This window comes from Pristis pectinata, chromosome 6, assembly GCF_009764475.1.
Source record: "Pristis pectinata isolate sPriPec2 chromosome 6, sPriPec2.1.pri, whole genome shotgun sequence".
NCBI lineage: Eukaryota > Metazoa > Chordata > Chondrichthyes > Rhinopristiformes > Pristidae > Pristis > Pristis pectinata.
This window is the reverse complement of record NC_067410.1, coordinates 13,233,081-13,250,099: the sequence shown is the minus strand read 5'-3', so window position 1 is coordinate 13,250,099 and position 17,019 is coordinate 13,233,081. Positions and strand designations below refer to the sequence as shown.

General features: G+C 39.0%; 1 protein-coding gene across 1 annotated transcript in view; it reads left to right on the top strand.

Annotated features, from left to right (window-relative positions):
- The first annotated feature begins 285 nt into the window (after positions 1–285).
- The window catches only part of celsr3 (cadherin, EGF LAG seven-pass G-type receptor 3), a 195,994-nt gene continuing 179,260 nt past the window's right edge, over positions 286–17,019 (top strand). The window contains 1 exon segment of the mRNA XM_052017972.1: positions 286–3,628. Within this exon segment, the coding sequence (XP_051873932.1) occupies positions 286–3,628 (3,343 nt within the window).

Genomic DNA, 17,019 nt, shown 5'->3' with positions numbered 1-17,019 from the left:
AAGTCAAACATCCGGCCCGGCGTGAGCCACGGGTCCACCTGGGACTGCGAAGAGGTTACCCCGTGGGTCACGGGAGCCTGCGACTGTCAAGGGGATGATGTTGGATTGGGAGAGTGTTTCAAACAATGTCTAAATTTGCTTCTGGGCAGCGTTGGACATCATCTCTGCCATCGCCACGTCTCAAGCGCAGCGAAAAGCCTGGACAGATGTTGCGGAGGGCAGGAAAAGGTTCAGAGCCCCAACCACACTTTAGCCCGTCACCTGCACCGACGTGTGAATCAATACATGGACCTGTGCATGAATCCGTCTGTTAAAAGTAGGACAAGCTGGTCGAAATCACGTTTAATTGAAAGTAATATTGATTGTATGAACGTTCTTATTTGTCGCTTTCTGCACCCACAAAACTGCAATCTGTGTTTTAAATCATGCCTGTTACGTTTTCCAAATCTATGCTTGTGGCCGGGAATGTATTGTCTGAAGCGAGATGTTTCAGCACCAACAGCGCCGTGGACAGCTCCTGATACAGATGATGAAACAGCTTCCGTTCAAAGTCGCTGCAATCCGGACAACAGAACAAAGAACTACGGGAGGCTGTCTACGGCAAACCTTTCTCGTCCTCCCAGCTGTGAAGTCTTGCTCAGTCTCCTGTTTTTTAAACCCACCAAAGCTTATTTGAAAACTCTGCGCTCTGGGTTCAGACCAAGAACTGATTCAAAAAGTGATCCGCGTGTTCTCGTGCAGTTAAACTTCACAAAAACTATGCAACATAATATATTTATTCCCAGAATTGGCAAGCGTGGGAAGAGAGCCGTGTTTCCTTTGCCGTTAACCAGAACTAGTAGATCGGTCAATCGTCGTCCTCATTTTCCTCAATATAATTACCAGGTTCAGGTGGCGGAGAACCAGCCTCCGGGGACTCCTGTAATCTCCATTACTGCAGTGGACCCGGATTCTGGAGAGGCTGGCAGGCTATTTTATTCCATGGCTTCACTAATGGACAGCAGGTCCATGGATTATTTCACAATTGACGTTCAGAAAGGACTACTTTCCACCAGCAAAGTCCTGGACAGAGAGACCATGGATCTACACTATTTTCGAATCACTGCTGTCGACCACGGGATACCTCGCCTGTCTGCCACCACCATGATCTCCATTACAGTGAGTGACACCAATGACCATGACCCAGTGTTTGAACAAACCGAATACAGGGAAACCATTCGGGAGAATGTAGAGGAAGGTTATCCAATCTTGCAGCTCCGTGCCACAGATATAGACTCTCCTTCCAATGCCAATATCAGGTATCGATTCATGAATCAGCAAGCCTCGCATGCAGTTTTCGACATTGATGCCAGGTCTGGTTTAATCACTACCCGTGGATCTGTAGATAGAGAGACCATGGAGAAATATGCTTTGATTGTAGAGGCCAACGACCAAGGCAAAGATCCTGGCCCTAAAAGTGCCACAGTAAAAGTTTACATAACTGTCTTGGATGAAAATGACAATGTTCCACAGTTCAGTGAGAAGCGGTACATTGTTCAGGTGAGAGAAGATATCAGACCACACACAGAGATCTTGAGAGTCACTGCCACAGACCTGGACAAGGACAATAATGCTTTGGTCCATTATAACATCATTAGTGGGAATAGCAGGGGGCAGTTCTCCATCGATAGTATTACTGGTGCGATTGAGGTGGTGACGCCTTTAGATTTTGAAGTGGAGCGTGAATATGCCTTGCGTGTTCGTGCTCAGGATGCTGGGCGCCCTCCCCTATCCAACAATACAGGAATGATCAGTATTCAGCTGGTGGATGTTAATGATAATGCCCCAATCTTTGTGAGTACCCCATTTCAGGTATCTGTCCTTGAAAATGCACCTCTCGGACACTCTGTGATTCACATCCAGGCAGTGGATGCAGATTACAGTGAAAATTCCCGCTTGGAGTACAGGCTGGTAGACACAGCCCCAGACACGCCTTTTGTGATCAACAGTGGAACAGGCTGGATCACAGTGAGTGCACAACTGGACCGTGAGTCTGTTGAACATTATTTCTTTGGGGTAGAAGCTAGGGATCATGGATCTCCACCTCTGTCTGCTTCAGCAAGTGTTACTATAACAGTAATGGATGTCAATGATAACCGTCCAGAATTTACTCAGAAAGAATATTTTATCCGTTTAAATGAAGATGCTGCAGTAGGCACCAGTGTACTGACTGTAACTGCAGTGGATCGAGATGTAAATGGGGTGGTCACATATCAGATCACAGGTGGAAATACAAGAAATCGCTTCAGTATCAGCACCCAGGCTGGCATGGGACTTGTAACACTTGCCTTGCCCTTGGATTACAAACAGGAGAGGCGCTATGTACTAACAATCACAGCTTCTGATCGCACACTTCATGATACATGTCATGTACACGTCAATATCACAGATGCCAACACACACAGACCAGTGTTTCAGAGTGCACATTATTCAGTAAATGTCAATGAAGATCGTCCAGTAGGGAGTACTGTAGTGGTAATTAGTGCTACAGATGATGATGTTGGGGAGAATGCTAGGATTACTTACTACTTGGAGGATAACATTCCTCAGTTTCGAATTGATCCCGATTCAGGTGCTATAACTTTGCAGACAGAACTTGACTATGAAGATCAGATGACATATACTTTAGCTATCACTGCCAAAGACAATGGGATTCCACAGAAGTCTGATACTACCTATGTTGAAGTCATGGTGAAGGATGTCAATGACAATTCACCAGTGTTTATAAATCCTCAGTACCAGGGATCAGTGTCTGAAGATGCTCCACCCTTTACCAGTGTCCTGCAGATTTCAGCGACTGACCGTGATGCCCATGCTAACGGCAGGGTGCAGTATACTTTCCAGAATGGAGAAGATGGGGATGGGGACTTCACCATTGAACCAACATCAGGGATTATCCGAACTGTCCGAAGGCTCGACCGTGAGAGTGTTCCGATATATGACCTCACTGCCTATGCAGTAGATAGGGGCATCCCTGTGCGCAGGACACCAGTTCATATTCATGTCAGTATTTTGGATGTCAATGATAATGCACCTGTGTTTCCTGCTGATGAATTTGAAGTATTTGTGAAAGAAAACAGCATTGTTGGTTCGGTGGTGGGTCAGATCACTGCAACTGACCCAGATGAGGGAACAAATGCTCAAATTATGTACCAAATTGTGGAAGGCAACATTCCAGAGATTTTGCAGATGGATATCTTTTCTGGAGAACTCACAGCCCTTACTGATTTGGACTATGAAGTAAAATCCGAGTATGTAATTGTTGTGCAAGCAACCTCTGCTCCCCTCGTGAGCCGAGCTACTGTCCACATTCGTCTGATTGATCAGAACGACAATAGCCCTGTTCTTAAGAATTTCCAAATAATTTTCAACAACTACATATCCAATAAGTCAAACACCTTTCCTTCAGGGGTCATTGGGAAGATTCCAGCTTATGATCCTGATGTTTCAGATAGACTCTTCTACACATTTGAACGAGGAAATGAGCTGAGCTTAATGATCCTAAACCAAACAAGTGGAGAACTGCGGCTGAGTCGGAAGCTGGACAATAATCGGCCACTAGTGGCATCTATGTTAGTGACAGTCACAGGTGAGCTCAGAGGATATTTATCCGGACAGAGATTTTCTAGTCACTGGTAACTCTGTATGGTGTACTGGAAAAGAAGTGTAAAATGGGGAATTCAAAATACATTACGAGACATGGTGAAACTGAACTCAGAAAATCCGGTAAATTGTAGGTGAGAAAATACTTGAAATTTGTTGAATTGTTATAGAAGGCCAAACAGTTCACTTCAGGGAAGAAATTTTCCCCTACCTGGGCTAGCTTAGTGTGATTCAAATTCACAGTTCATTGTTTTCTCTGTCTCTCTGCTGTCTGAAGTAATCTAACATACTGTCACTAAACAGTCACTATTTTACAACAGTTGGAGGTGATAATAAGTACACTGATGCTGGCTTTGTCCAGGATCAGAAAGAAAGTAGTGTATTTTCTCACTTAATGCCATTAATTTTTCCTGTAACTTAATATACCTGTAATTTGCATTGCAATTGTTCACAGCTAACTGATTATAGCTGATTTTAAGGTAATTTTAAGAAACCTTGCCATGTTAAACAATCATTTAACTATAATTTGTAGGGTAATGGGGAATTGGGGCTGAATGGGTAGATCTCCAATGAGTCACATGGACTATGTGGATCACATGGCCTCATTCTGTGTCAAAAAGATTCCAAGATTCAAAATCGATTTCAAAGTTTGGTTTTGATTGCAATTACTTGGCATTGAAAGTTTGTTTTGTCAAGTTCCCGAAGTGTAATATATTCCAAAGATGTGTATTATTGGGTACCGATATTTTAAGATTCAGTGTGAGAATTTTCAAGCTTACTATTCAGGGAATTATAATTTGAAACTGGTAACAAACAGCAAGTGTTAATTTACGGAAGTGTTAGATTTAACATGTAAACTGTGCTCGCAGTGTCTTTGCTAATAACTGTAGTAGTGTGACATATGCACTGGAACAACAAGAATATTTGATGAAAAGTCAGTGTACATTAGTAGGATTTCTACAGCAGTGCTTGTTTTCTATATACTGACTGAAGTTGTGTTCAATTAGTAAAACAAAAGCTGTGATCTGCACCTGTCTACATCTAAACCATCCTTTCCAATTTTAATGAAGAATTGCAGGCAGCTTTAAAAGCTAGTCATGGCTGCTGTTCTTGTTTGTATGCCACCTAGATTCAGCTTCCACTTGCAGATTTTGTTCAGCATTCTTGGTGAGCTCAAACAGATCTCTCTGATTGCTTTCATGTTGTTGAACTTGTTTTAGCTGTAAATATGAGAAACCTCAATCAAAGACCAAGATTTAAGAGTAGCAATGGCAACATGGCAGATTAAGTACCGATTAATTTACACCATCTGGAATTTACAAGTTTATGAATGAGGAATTGAGGGAAGATATGCCATTTCTAGGCTCGTGGCTTGGAGGAGGAAAATGTTGGTAGTAGAAATGAGTGTGAAATTTGGTTTCAAAGTAGTAAAATTGCTAGTATGAATGAGTGAATTAAGTGGTCTGTTTAACATCTTTAGTCCAAAGGAATTTCAGTCACATCAATAATCGTGAGATGATTGTAATAGAAAGCATGTGGGTTAGACACCAGAAATAACTGAAGCAATGATAATTAGTTAAGCTTCCCTTTTGTCCTGCCTAAAGAGTATGTTCAAACTCTAGTCATTAAAAACATTTGAAAATATGATATGACAAATATCCATGAAGTGGTGCTGGTTGACGTGAAAGGGGCTAATGCAACATTTTCCAATTCTTCCTTCAGCATTGTAGGAGATCTGAGGGGCAAGTTTCTCACACAGAGGGTGGTGGTTATATGGAATAAGCTGCCAGGGGAAGTGGTAGGAGCAGATACAATTACAGCATTTGAAAGGTATTTGGACAAGTACTTGGATAGGAAAGCAGTAGAGGGATTTGGGCCTAATGTGGAAAATGGGATTAGCCTAGATAGGCATAATGGTCAAGAGAAACGAGTTGGGCCAAAGAGCCCATTTCTGTACTGTACAACTCTATGACTCAATAACTCATTCACATTGACCATTCATTCAGGCTAGATCCAAAGCTAAACTTCTTTTAACAGCGGTTGAAACTGCCCAAACTCATTTTTTTTTTGATATATGGAGTACACGATCCTCCTGGAGTGAATTTCTGAGGATTGTGTTTCAAACCGCGATATAATACGGGGTTCTGATGGCTTGCAGTGATTTACTGACATAATTCAGAACTGAAACATTAATTCTCTCTTTCCACTGATGTTGCCTGATCTGCTGAATGTTACCAGCATTTCTGTTTTGATTTCAGATATCCAGCATCTGGAGTTTTTTTTTGATTTTCATAATTCTTGGATCAGATAATATTGACTTAAGAATGTAACTAAATCAGTTTGCTTTTCAGCTAGTGAAGTTGCTCAGGTTGATATTCAGTTCCAACCAGCTGGAGCAAGTAAACTCTATCCCATGCAGAACTAAATACCTGTGCAGTAGAACTCAGTGAAGTACACATACAGAATTTAATTACTATGAACAACTTTCATTATTCTCCCATAATTTTATTGATAAATGCTTCCTTTCTTAATATTTATTAATTAGCAAATTTTAATTGTAACATTTTATAGGCATGATTAATTAAATACTTATAGAAAGGAGACAATTATATTGTAAGTTTTAAGTGTTCTCTGTGAACAGGAGGGTCCAAATAGTTACTTTAAATGGGAGAGAGGAGAATACACAGCTCAAATCAAGTGAAGCTGCTATAAATTGATGTATAAATATTGTTCAACGATAAAAATAGATAAAAAGCAATATTGAAGAATAATAAGTCTTGTAACTTAATGGTAGTTGATCAAAAATGTTCAAGCCAGTGTCTTTTGACAACTATCTTGCATGTGACTTCATTAAGATTCCTGAGAGCCAAAACCTCAAAGATCTGAAGATAGAAATAAAACAATATTTGGCAACTTGAATGACTGTTAGAATTATTTTAGTTTCGATTCCATGAAATACCTTTTACCTTCCATGAAACACCTCTTTCAGTTGATTTTCTGATCTTGGGACAGATGTAGTTTGTCTTTGGTTTCATTGCTACTCAGTTTGTTTATGACTGGGCTGAATGTGAGGTTATTAAAGTTCCAATTCTGTACATGCATCAGTGCATTGATAACATCTTGTTGGCTGTGCAGCCTTGCTCCTTTTAGGTCAACTTAATACAATTAAAATACATTGTCAGATTTTGAATTGGTGCCTGTTTAATTACAATGACTGAACTCATTTGAATTTTATGCTGAGTTTATTTACATTTGTAAAGACCCAAGAGCCCAGCTGCTAGCTAGCTAACCTGATCTGCTCCTAAAATATAGCCCAGGCACTGTTAATGGTTCTGTATGCTGTAGGTTTGAGAATGTATAGTGCTTCTTGCACTTTAGGGACTGGCCTACATTTGTTACACCACTGAACACTGGTTGATGGATGTAGAGGTATTGTTCTGTACTGTGGTGACAGTAAAGAATATATGCATCTCTTGTTAATAAAATTATAACTTTGAAGCAGAAAAAAATATGCCATTTCCTTTACAATGAAGGAAAGATTTGAACCAAAGCAAATTACCGTTAATTTTATAGCAATCATTTTTCCAAATGACCTGTTTATTCCTTTATTTTCCTGTCTGTTAATTTTGGCCAGATATATACTTCCAATTTCATGATCCTAATCTTCTATAACAACCTTGTCGATGGCACCTCATTAAATGCTTTTTAAAAACCAAATACATTCCAACTATTGATTCCCCTTTATCCATTCGGTTTGACTTAAGCGAGCTCTAGATTTGTCAAACGTGATTTCAATACATTTTTGTAGCTTTGTTCAAGCCCACTGCCTTTCCTTCCTTCAGCACTATAATGTTAGCCTTTTATAACCTATAGTCCCTGTCCCTTTGTGTCAGTAGTTAAACATTTAATCAGGTGGGTCAAACGAGCTGGAGTTCCTTTACCTCTCCACCATTTTAAAACTTCACCTCAATCTGGCTCTCGGTCTAAGTTGTGGACACTCATCTTAATTGCTCCTGGTTTAGTACCTGGTTCCCATTCAGTGTCTGTCAAGTGAGTGAGACTTATTTTGCCAGCGATCGGGGTTCGATTCCCGTCGCTGTCTGTAAGGAGTTTGTACGTTCTCCCGTGTCTGTGTGGGTTTCCTCCGGGTGCTCCGGTTTCCTCCCACATTCCAAAGATGTACGGGTAGGTTAATATGGGTTCAAAATGGGCGGCGTGGACTCGTTGGGCCGGAAGGGCCTGTTACCACGCTGTAAATAAAATTTAAAAAAAAATTATATAAAGGAAAATTATTACTGGAAAATAGAGCTAAATGGAGATAAAGTATTTTTTAAAAAAACAATGATCAAGTTCAAATGAGCATTTCAAAAATCCTCTGATTCATCTTGTAATTTTATTTTTCAGGCCCAAAATGATTTGGCTTTAGGGCTATTAAAATAAATTGTTGGTCTATAGTCCACCCTTGCTTCCAGGCCGTTTAAATTATGTTTATATGTTTTCCTGTTCTATGCAACACTAATTACTAAATGATTGATATGTTTCACACAAAATTCAGTTATCAGCTGTTGACTTTCATAGGAAAAAAGTAACATACAGGGTTTTTAAATCTCGAGGCTCTGGTAAATATTGCTGTTTGCAGAAAACTGTTGATCTTTGTATATTCTACATTTGATGAGTGCAGGGTGTTGAGAGGTTCCATAAACCAATAGGTTGCCTTTGCAGAGCGCTTGGTCTTCACTGTTAATGTCAATAGAATTGGTCTATTATGATGGCAGATAGCAGGTTAGTACAGCTGAGGTAGTTGAGAGATTGGAATGAGCTGGTGATTGAACCTGAATGTCAAAGTGTGAGTATTGATGGAAAATAGATCTGCTCCAAGACATTTTGCCATATGATTCCAATGAGCCTACTTGGGTATCAGAATATTGATTGTGTTTTTCCACTGTGATTCAAAGTTATAGGACATTTGTCTTCAAGCAGGCATTGAATACAATGCCTGCCAAGTAGCAGTCTCCTTTAAGGGTAGAATAAAAAATCGAAACTGTTGCTTTACAGTTACAAATGAAGAGAAGGACAGACAAAGAAGAATCATTATAATTTGCAATACACACCACCAAATAATGTTTGGGTGTCCTAAGCACAGAATAGCTACTCGATAGTAATGAACAAAATACAATAATTTATTGTCAACTTTAATTAGGTTAGGCAATTTGTAAGAGCACATCCTTGCTGGAGATAGTAATCTGATTGACATGGATCCTGTATGTTTGCATCATCCTTTGCATTATTGGTAGCACCATCTCTTAAGCATTCGCGTTGCTACTCAGAACCTGTAGGAATAGCCTAGTAAAACAAAGAAAAGCTTTCTTAATGCATCAATTCAAAAAAGTAATTGAAAATGGAAAGGCAGCGAATTTCTGACAGTGACAAGTTGTTATGTGTCATAACAGTATTTCTATCAGCTCCATGATTGACAAGATTAAGGATCCATTTGTTAGGAATAGATCTGAAGAAAATACATATTTCCGTCTTTCCAGAAGCTGCTTGTGATATATTTCACAATTTCTCAGTCAATTAAAATGATTTTTACTTTTGGGATACTATCGTTTTGAACCTATTTTGGCTTGCTTGATATTGGAACAAATTAGTTACTTTTTTTTCTTTTTTTTAATCTAACGATGTTAGATTATTAGATTTTTGCTACATGACTATGTCTTAAAGGGCATTATGCCAACTGTCTTATCAAATTCAGTTATTTTTCCCTGTCTCCAGGTTTTCCACTCTCTATCTTTGCTGCCCAAAAGGCTAGATGGGCAGCTTGATCTAAAGTCACATCAGTGATTCTCTGAAGTGGGAAGCTGCACAATGTGCTAATTCTCCTTCCATTTCTCCCCTCACCTCCCTATGGGAGGACAGACACAATATGGAAGATTGCATATATATATCCCTTGTTACTCAGTGATACATTTTTCTGAAACGACAAACTCCCTCTTAACTCAGCTGCTTGGACTATTGGTTTAGGAGCTTCAAAACTTCCTTTTTAAGCAGTAGTATTTTAAACTCTGAATTTTTTTTCTTTTTAAACTAGAAAACAGTGGAATGCACTCTTCACCTTTCAGTTAATGTTAATAGCTTTGCCTGCAGTCAGTTGGGATTTTATAATGTAAATGAGCTCACAATTAGAAGATGAGCTGAAAATGAAGGGAATGCATTATTTAAATCTAACTGCAGTGCATTTTTTTTATTGAAGGCATTCATTTGCCTCACACTGCAGTGTAAATGCCATGATTTAGACATTTGGCCAGAATTTGTTCTAATCTGTATTTGCCCTTCCCATGGAATTTCTCGCATTATCCTTGACTGATGGGCTAAACTGTAAAGACTTCCACTGCAAAGCTAGTACCCTATCTATATGGCAAAGTTGCTTCCAGGAGTTTTCTATGGATTAGCATTATTGTGAGAAGATTGAAGGGGAAAGTTTCGTACATGCACACATAAACAGCACACTTGGATTGTTGTATTGCAAGTGGGTGTTGAGGCAGAAGCAATAATATAACAGGGAGCTAGACAAGTTTGTAAAAAAAAGACATAATATGAAAGAATATAAGCAATGAAATAGGGTTATAGTGGATACTTCCTATTGAACAACTGGGCATGAAACAAACATGTTGGACTGATTTCCCTACGAACATGTTGGATGGATCAGTGAACTGGTTCTCTGTGAGTTTGCTTTGTTTATAAGGTGAAACAGTTTCAGATATAAGCAGTAAAGTGGAACAATTTTGCAGGTCCAGGAGTTTCTGCCAAGAATACATTGCTTTACAATGGTGTTATTTTCCACGAGTCAGTTTTTTTTCTTAATTTGCATCAGCGACTGGTAACATACTTCAGAAAGATACAAGCCTACAATATGCAGCTGATTTCTTTTCAAAAGATGAACCCCATAGCAGCTATTAACATCTGCATTACCAGCACTACCTTACTTAAATGATAGTATTGCAGTAATATAGACTGGCTGTAACTTGTGGCTGTGGTGAAATAATCTCTGAATGTTTGATCATGTTAATCACCTGATGATTTTATGACACATTTTGCTAATTTTAATATGCTTGGTTTCTTTCTGTTGTGATTGTAGAATATCATGGGACTTGAAATATTTAAACTAAAAACAGAAATAAGATAGTGATGCAAGCAGCAATCTAACTAAATAGCATTTTTATCAGAGTTTCTTCAAACATAAGTATAGGTTTATGCCAGTATGTGGAACTGCGCCCTCTAATTAGATTCACCGAGCCTTAAAATATTTGACATTCGGGGGCTGGTTGAACAATTTGTGTCAAAATGCATTTAGCAGGTTTTTTTAAAGGAAATTGTTATTGTTCTGATCTCCTAATGTTGCCAGGGCCATAATTTTTGAAATTGTCTCTAGCAGTTAGGGAAGAAAAGAGAATTTATCATCAAATTCTCAATGTCATTTTTCTTTTGCTAAAGCTTAAATTGGAGTATAATGACTTAGTTGGTGTAAAAATTTCACAGCAACCATTAGAATCTTGTGATGACTTCCAACTAAAACTTGTAATTTTGTTTTGAACATGTCAACAGGACTGGTTTGTTATACTATCAATCAGTGAGGTCCATGTGGAAGCCAAGAGTTTGTCTTCTGAAGTCATTGATGATCTTTATAAATTTTTGAATATCCTGTGAAATGGCCTTTAGCAGTTTAAAATCTAAATTTTACTTGTCTAAATGCATGCCTATATTGTAACATAGGAAATAATTGGTCCATTGTAGAGTCTTTTAGGTTCTGTGGATCCTCTGATGCAGCTTTCTAATTTCTCTGTGTGCAGAGGGAATTTTGAAGCGCGCTTGAAAAAAAATTTGGTTTGGTCATAGGAAGGATTTTGATCTATACAAATTGCATCCATATTTGAGCAAAAGAACAACCATCTGGATCAGGTTATCACTTGTCTTTTTACTTGACCAAATGTTACTTTCATTATTCTCCATATAATTAGTTTTGTGATCTCAACTGTGCTGTAATGGGAAATAGAAGCGAACCATTCCCAAAGGAGGGGAAAAACATTGATCAGTAGCCTCAGGTTATTGCATTGTCCAGTTTCAGGCAAGCTTCAGCAGGGACCTAAGAGAGAGGCTTCAACTCATTCTCCCTTGTGTGTGATAGACTTGTGGAAAGCATTAAGGAAGGGAATAAGAATATAGCATTCACAATGGGGACTATGTGGTGCAGTGAGTTAGGGCAGTGTGTTATCAATTTTTGAACCCAGCTGTAACTAATGGAAATCTGCATTAGATTCCAAATTGAATGACATTAAATTTTATTTATTTTAATTTGCAGGACCACAGCACTGAAGTTAAATTTGAGCCTTTATGGCTAACACAGACTTCTTGGAGGTTAAGAGATGCAATGAGTACCTAGTTGATTAAGTATCTCTGCATTGTGAATATTTTAATTATCTTAGTTTTCAGAATAGTCCTTTCTAACTATCTAAATATAGGATCCATTATAGCTTTCAGTTTGCAAATTTAAACATCAGAGTTATTGAGCTCAAAATCATTAATAAGAACTTAGGGTGTATGATGCTGTGAATATGCAAATAACCATATTTATATAGTTCTGAGAGGTTTGGTTTGAGTTCTACTCATTTAAATACAAATCAATAGAATTTTGGCCTGATATCTAAGACTTTTTTTTCTAGATTTATTGAAAGGAGTTGATGCTTTCCTGCATTCTGATTATATATGAATTAAAGCTTGAATACAGTACCATCAATCTGTAACATGTTAATCCCACTGAGAAATTCAAAATCCAAATATTTGCATTCAGTAGGTTAGGCAACATCTGTTGACTGGTGAATGATTATTGATCTAAAACATTTAATCTGTTCCTCTCTCTCTGTCTGGACGCTGCCTGCCCTGATGCTTTTTGCATTTTCTGTTTTTACTTCAAATTTCCATCTTCCTGCTATTCGGCATATTATGGAATTGCTCATGGTGAAGATAAGCTTAAGTAAGTTTTACCCATCTTCTGGTTCTCATCACCCACTGTAAGCACAGTGTGACAGCACTATCCTACAGATCTTGGCTAGTTTGGTCAGTAGTGGTACGTGGCTGTTTGTGAAAAACTGTGTGGCTTGTAGACATTGTATTCTTCTGTATTGAACACTGTTTTGAAGAAACACTGATTCTTCAGCTGAAGGATGTGGTATGTGTTAATCAGAAGGAAGTTTTCTTGCTCATGTTTGATTTGGTGCCATGGGATCTTCATGGGGTCCAGAGTCCTTATTGAGGATTTCCTAAGCTTCTCTCTCCTAATTAGAGCCTGTGGCCTAGCAATGCATGATGGGCTTGGGCCAGAGTGGGTGTATACTCATAAAATATTGGGGTTTAAGACAAATCAGATTGCCAGCATGGTCCAGCAACCTGTTTCTGTCAGTACATTCTTGTCTCCAATCATGTGAACAACGTTTGCAGTAATAGTTGGGTTGAGCATGGAGAAAACCACAAGTACTCTGGTTCAGGCTAATTTCAGAACAGCTGCAGGCAGGCCCTTGTTTTACGTCTGAGCTGAGCTTTGCTCCTGATGGATCACTGGGCTACTCCGAAGGTCTGTATTGTGGTGGAACAGAACACAAGGATGTTGAGACAGAAGTATGGGATCTAAACTTAAAGGTATTATTTTGTGGTTAATTGGCTCAGATAAGCATTAAAACACATCTCCAGCAGCTGCTTGGTTTACCCCATTAATGTACACTGGATGGCAAAAATGTATGTGCAATCGAATCAAATTTGTTTTTTGTATGCTGATATCACCAGATTTAAATTGGTGAGAAAGCAAAGATATCTAAAGGTAGATGTGAGAATACTTGGATAGAGTCTGCTGTATTTCCTATTATGTGTCACTTTCCTCCTGTGAAACCTTTTCAGATATAGTTCATTTTCCAATCAGATAAGAAAGATTTTTCCTCACCTTAATATTTACAGAACCGTTCTGTCAGCTCCTTGACCATGTGTAACCCACAGAGGGAAAGGTTACACAAGCTGCATTTATTTTAAGTGTGATGGTTTTATTAAAAAGTCCATTCTGCTTAAAGGAAATACAATCAAAGATGACATTGTCTCTGTAAGGTACTTATAGTGGGAACTGCAATAATTTTTGATGAATGTTCACCAGTTGTGAGTGACACAGAGGCAAATATAAGTTCAGCTACCTTAGCCATTTAGTGCACCGTCTATGATATAATGAACTAAGTTGTCGCTTGAGTGTCCAGATATCCATCCCATACCTCTTCAAGCTAAACACTCAAAACATCAAATGCTGTGCAGACAGTGGGGAGTCCAGAATGTAAAGTGCCTGGAAGTAACTTGCAGGCATATTCAGATGAATTGCTGAGGGGAGTGTCAAGAAGACAGAATTTTGGCATAAATGTAATGTGACCAGGAATTCCCTTCAGCGTGTCTATTCCTTGATTGTAATCTCATTGGAAAAGACCTTGTTGAAAACCCTCATTGAAAAAGTTTCCTTTGCACTTCCGGTAAATCACAACACATCTACTGTGATGAAGTGCTTCGAGAGATTGGTTATGGCTAGAATTAATTGCTGCCTTAGCAAGGGCCTGGACCCACTGCATTTCGCCTACCACTACAACACGTCTACAGCAGACGCAATCTCATTGGCTCTCCACTTTGCTTTGGAGCACCTAGACAGTTGCAAGACATACGTCAGGCTGCTGTTTATCGATTACAGCTCAGTGTTCAACACCATCATTCCAAGCAAGCTTCAAAACCTGGGCATCTGTTCCTCCCTCTGCAACTGGATTCTCGACTTCCTTACTGGGAGACCACAGTCAGTGTGGATCAGCAATAATATCTCCTCCTCGCTGACTATCAACACAGGCGCACCTCAAGGATGCGTACTTAGCCCACTGCTCTCTCTACACTCATGACTGTGTAGCTAAGCACAGTTCAAACACCATCTATAAATTCACTGATGACACCACTGTTGTTGGTAGAATCTCAGATGGCGATGAGAAGGCTTATAGGAGTGAGATAGATTGGCTGGTTGAGTGGTGTCGTAATAACAACCTTGCACTCAATGTCAGCAAGACCAAGGAATTGATTGTGGATTTCAGGAAGGGGAAGTCGGGAGAACACACACCAGTCCTCATTGCGGGGTCAATGGTAGAAAGGGTGAGCAGCTTCAAGATCTATCCTGGACCCAATACATTGATGCACTTACAAAGTAGAGCTACTGGTGTGCCGCCTTCATTAGGAGTTTGAGGAGATTTGGTAATTCACCAGAGATTCTTACAAATTTCTATAGATGTATGGTGGAGAGCATCCTGACCAGTTGCATCACATTCTGGTATGGAGCCTCTAACGCACAGGATTGCAAAAGGCTGCAGAGGGTTATAGACTTAGCCAGCTTCATTACAGACACAACCCTCCCCACCATTGAGGACATTTTCAAGAGGCAATGCCTCAAGAAGATGGCCTCTTTCGTTAAGAACCCTCACCATTCGGGACATGTCCTCTTATTACTACCATCAGGGAGGAGGTACAGGAGCCTGAATACCCAACCAGCTTCTTCCCCTCCACCATCAGATTTCTGAACGATCCATGAACACTGCCTCATTGTTCCTTTTTGTTTTGCACTTTATTTATTTTTATAATTTATAGATTTTTAAGTCTTTGTGCTGTACTGCTGCTACAAAACAAATTTCACGTCATATGTCCGTGATAATAAATCTGATTCTGATAGACCAATAAAGCAAGAGCATTTCAAGGAATACAAGGTCTTGTGTCTCTGTGGTATTGTGATTGTTTCTTGTCTCCCCTTCATTCTTGGTCAATGCAATCCAATTGTTGCCATCACTTTTCAAATTATTTATCAGCCCAAATGGAGTGTAAGGAATCTTGTATATGCCCATTTCCCTAAAACATGACCAGGATTGAGATGTTTCTCCAGTGAAGCCACCAAAACATTAACACAAAATCATTGAACACTTTTCCTTTATCAAAATGCCTCCCAAATTCTGTACTAATTAATGCAATCATAGAACAGGTTGCTTTAAACTAGTCACACAAAGTAGTTAGTGTTTTCTGTTTATTACATCAGTGAAAGATGTCCCAGTTTAAAAATTGGGAAATACTCCTCAATTTGGCATGTTCTAAATTAGTCCAAATTCATTCTGACTCAATTCTGGACCAAAACATCGGTATTTGTGATTTATACCTTCATCCAGGTTTCTGTCACTTCTTTCAATCCCTGTGCTGTCCATTATGCCTGATCCAATGAAAGGTCATCAGACTGAAGTCAACTGTTCTTCTCTCCACAGATGCAGCTTGACCTACTAAGGATGTTTTCTTTTTATTTTGGATTTCCAGCATCAGCAATATTTTGCCTTGGGATTATTATCCAATGTCATGTCATGAGTTAATCATGATGCCCTTCAGCTGAATGTCAGGCTGAAGCTTTCATTTACAGAACTTGAAATAAAGGCCATTCCCTGGGCATTGACTCCAATCCTCTCCCTGACTGCTCACTCAAATTAAACAGCAATGTTGTAAAGTACCCCAGCTGATGTAATTCATAGCTGGCGTATGGTAATTAATATCACAGCTGTGTAAAGCCTTGATCAGTTACGCCCACTGTTGTAAATAAAGCCACAAATAAAGTTAATATACACAAGACATAAAGATTTTATTCTGTTAATGTGCAAATCTGCAAACAGTTTAGGATTGCCTGAAGCAATTCCTTTCAGATCCTACAGAGAATTTAAGCACAGAATATGTTTCATTATATGTCTGAATCCTTGTAAATTATTAAGTCTTTAAAATTGTAAGTTTTTTTTTAATGGGCTGTATTGAGAGCCATATATCAAATGCTGTTATTTCTGTGATGGTTCTACTGCTGTATCATCATTAGAAATTAATCTTTTTGTTGACTCTGAAAGACTCACTGATCAAAGATTATTGAAGGACAAAGTGAAGTGCTGGCATTCTCCTGCAAAGCCCTTATCTTGGAGGATATCATTTTGTGTTTATCAGGAGTAAGTGCTATAATGCAGGCAGTTAGCCAATGAATTGAGAGATTTTCTGAACATGCTCATTCATTTCATCTGCATTGTAATTTTGCAGTCCCTCTGCAATTCTCCTTTGGCAAGAAGGATAGCAGTTTTGGCTGCTTTTCTTGGAAAGTCTGTGGTTCCATCGTTTTCATCCTTGGAGCAGAGGTCCAAAATAATTCAGAGTTAACAGTTGTAAATGGGAATCCAAAAATGTCCAATAGGCATATTAACAGTAAAAGGGTAGGACATGGAGGCGTGGGCCAATTAAAGGCAAAAATGAAAGCTTGCA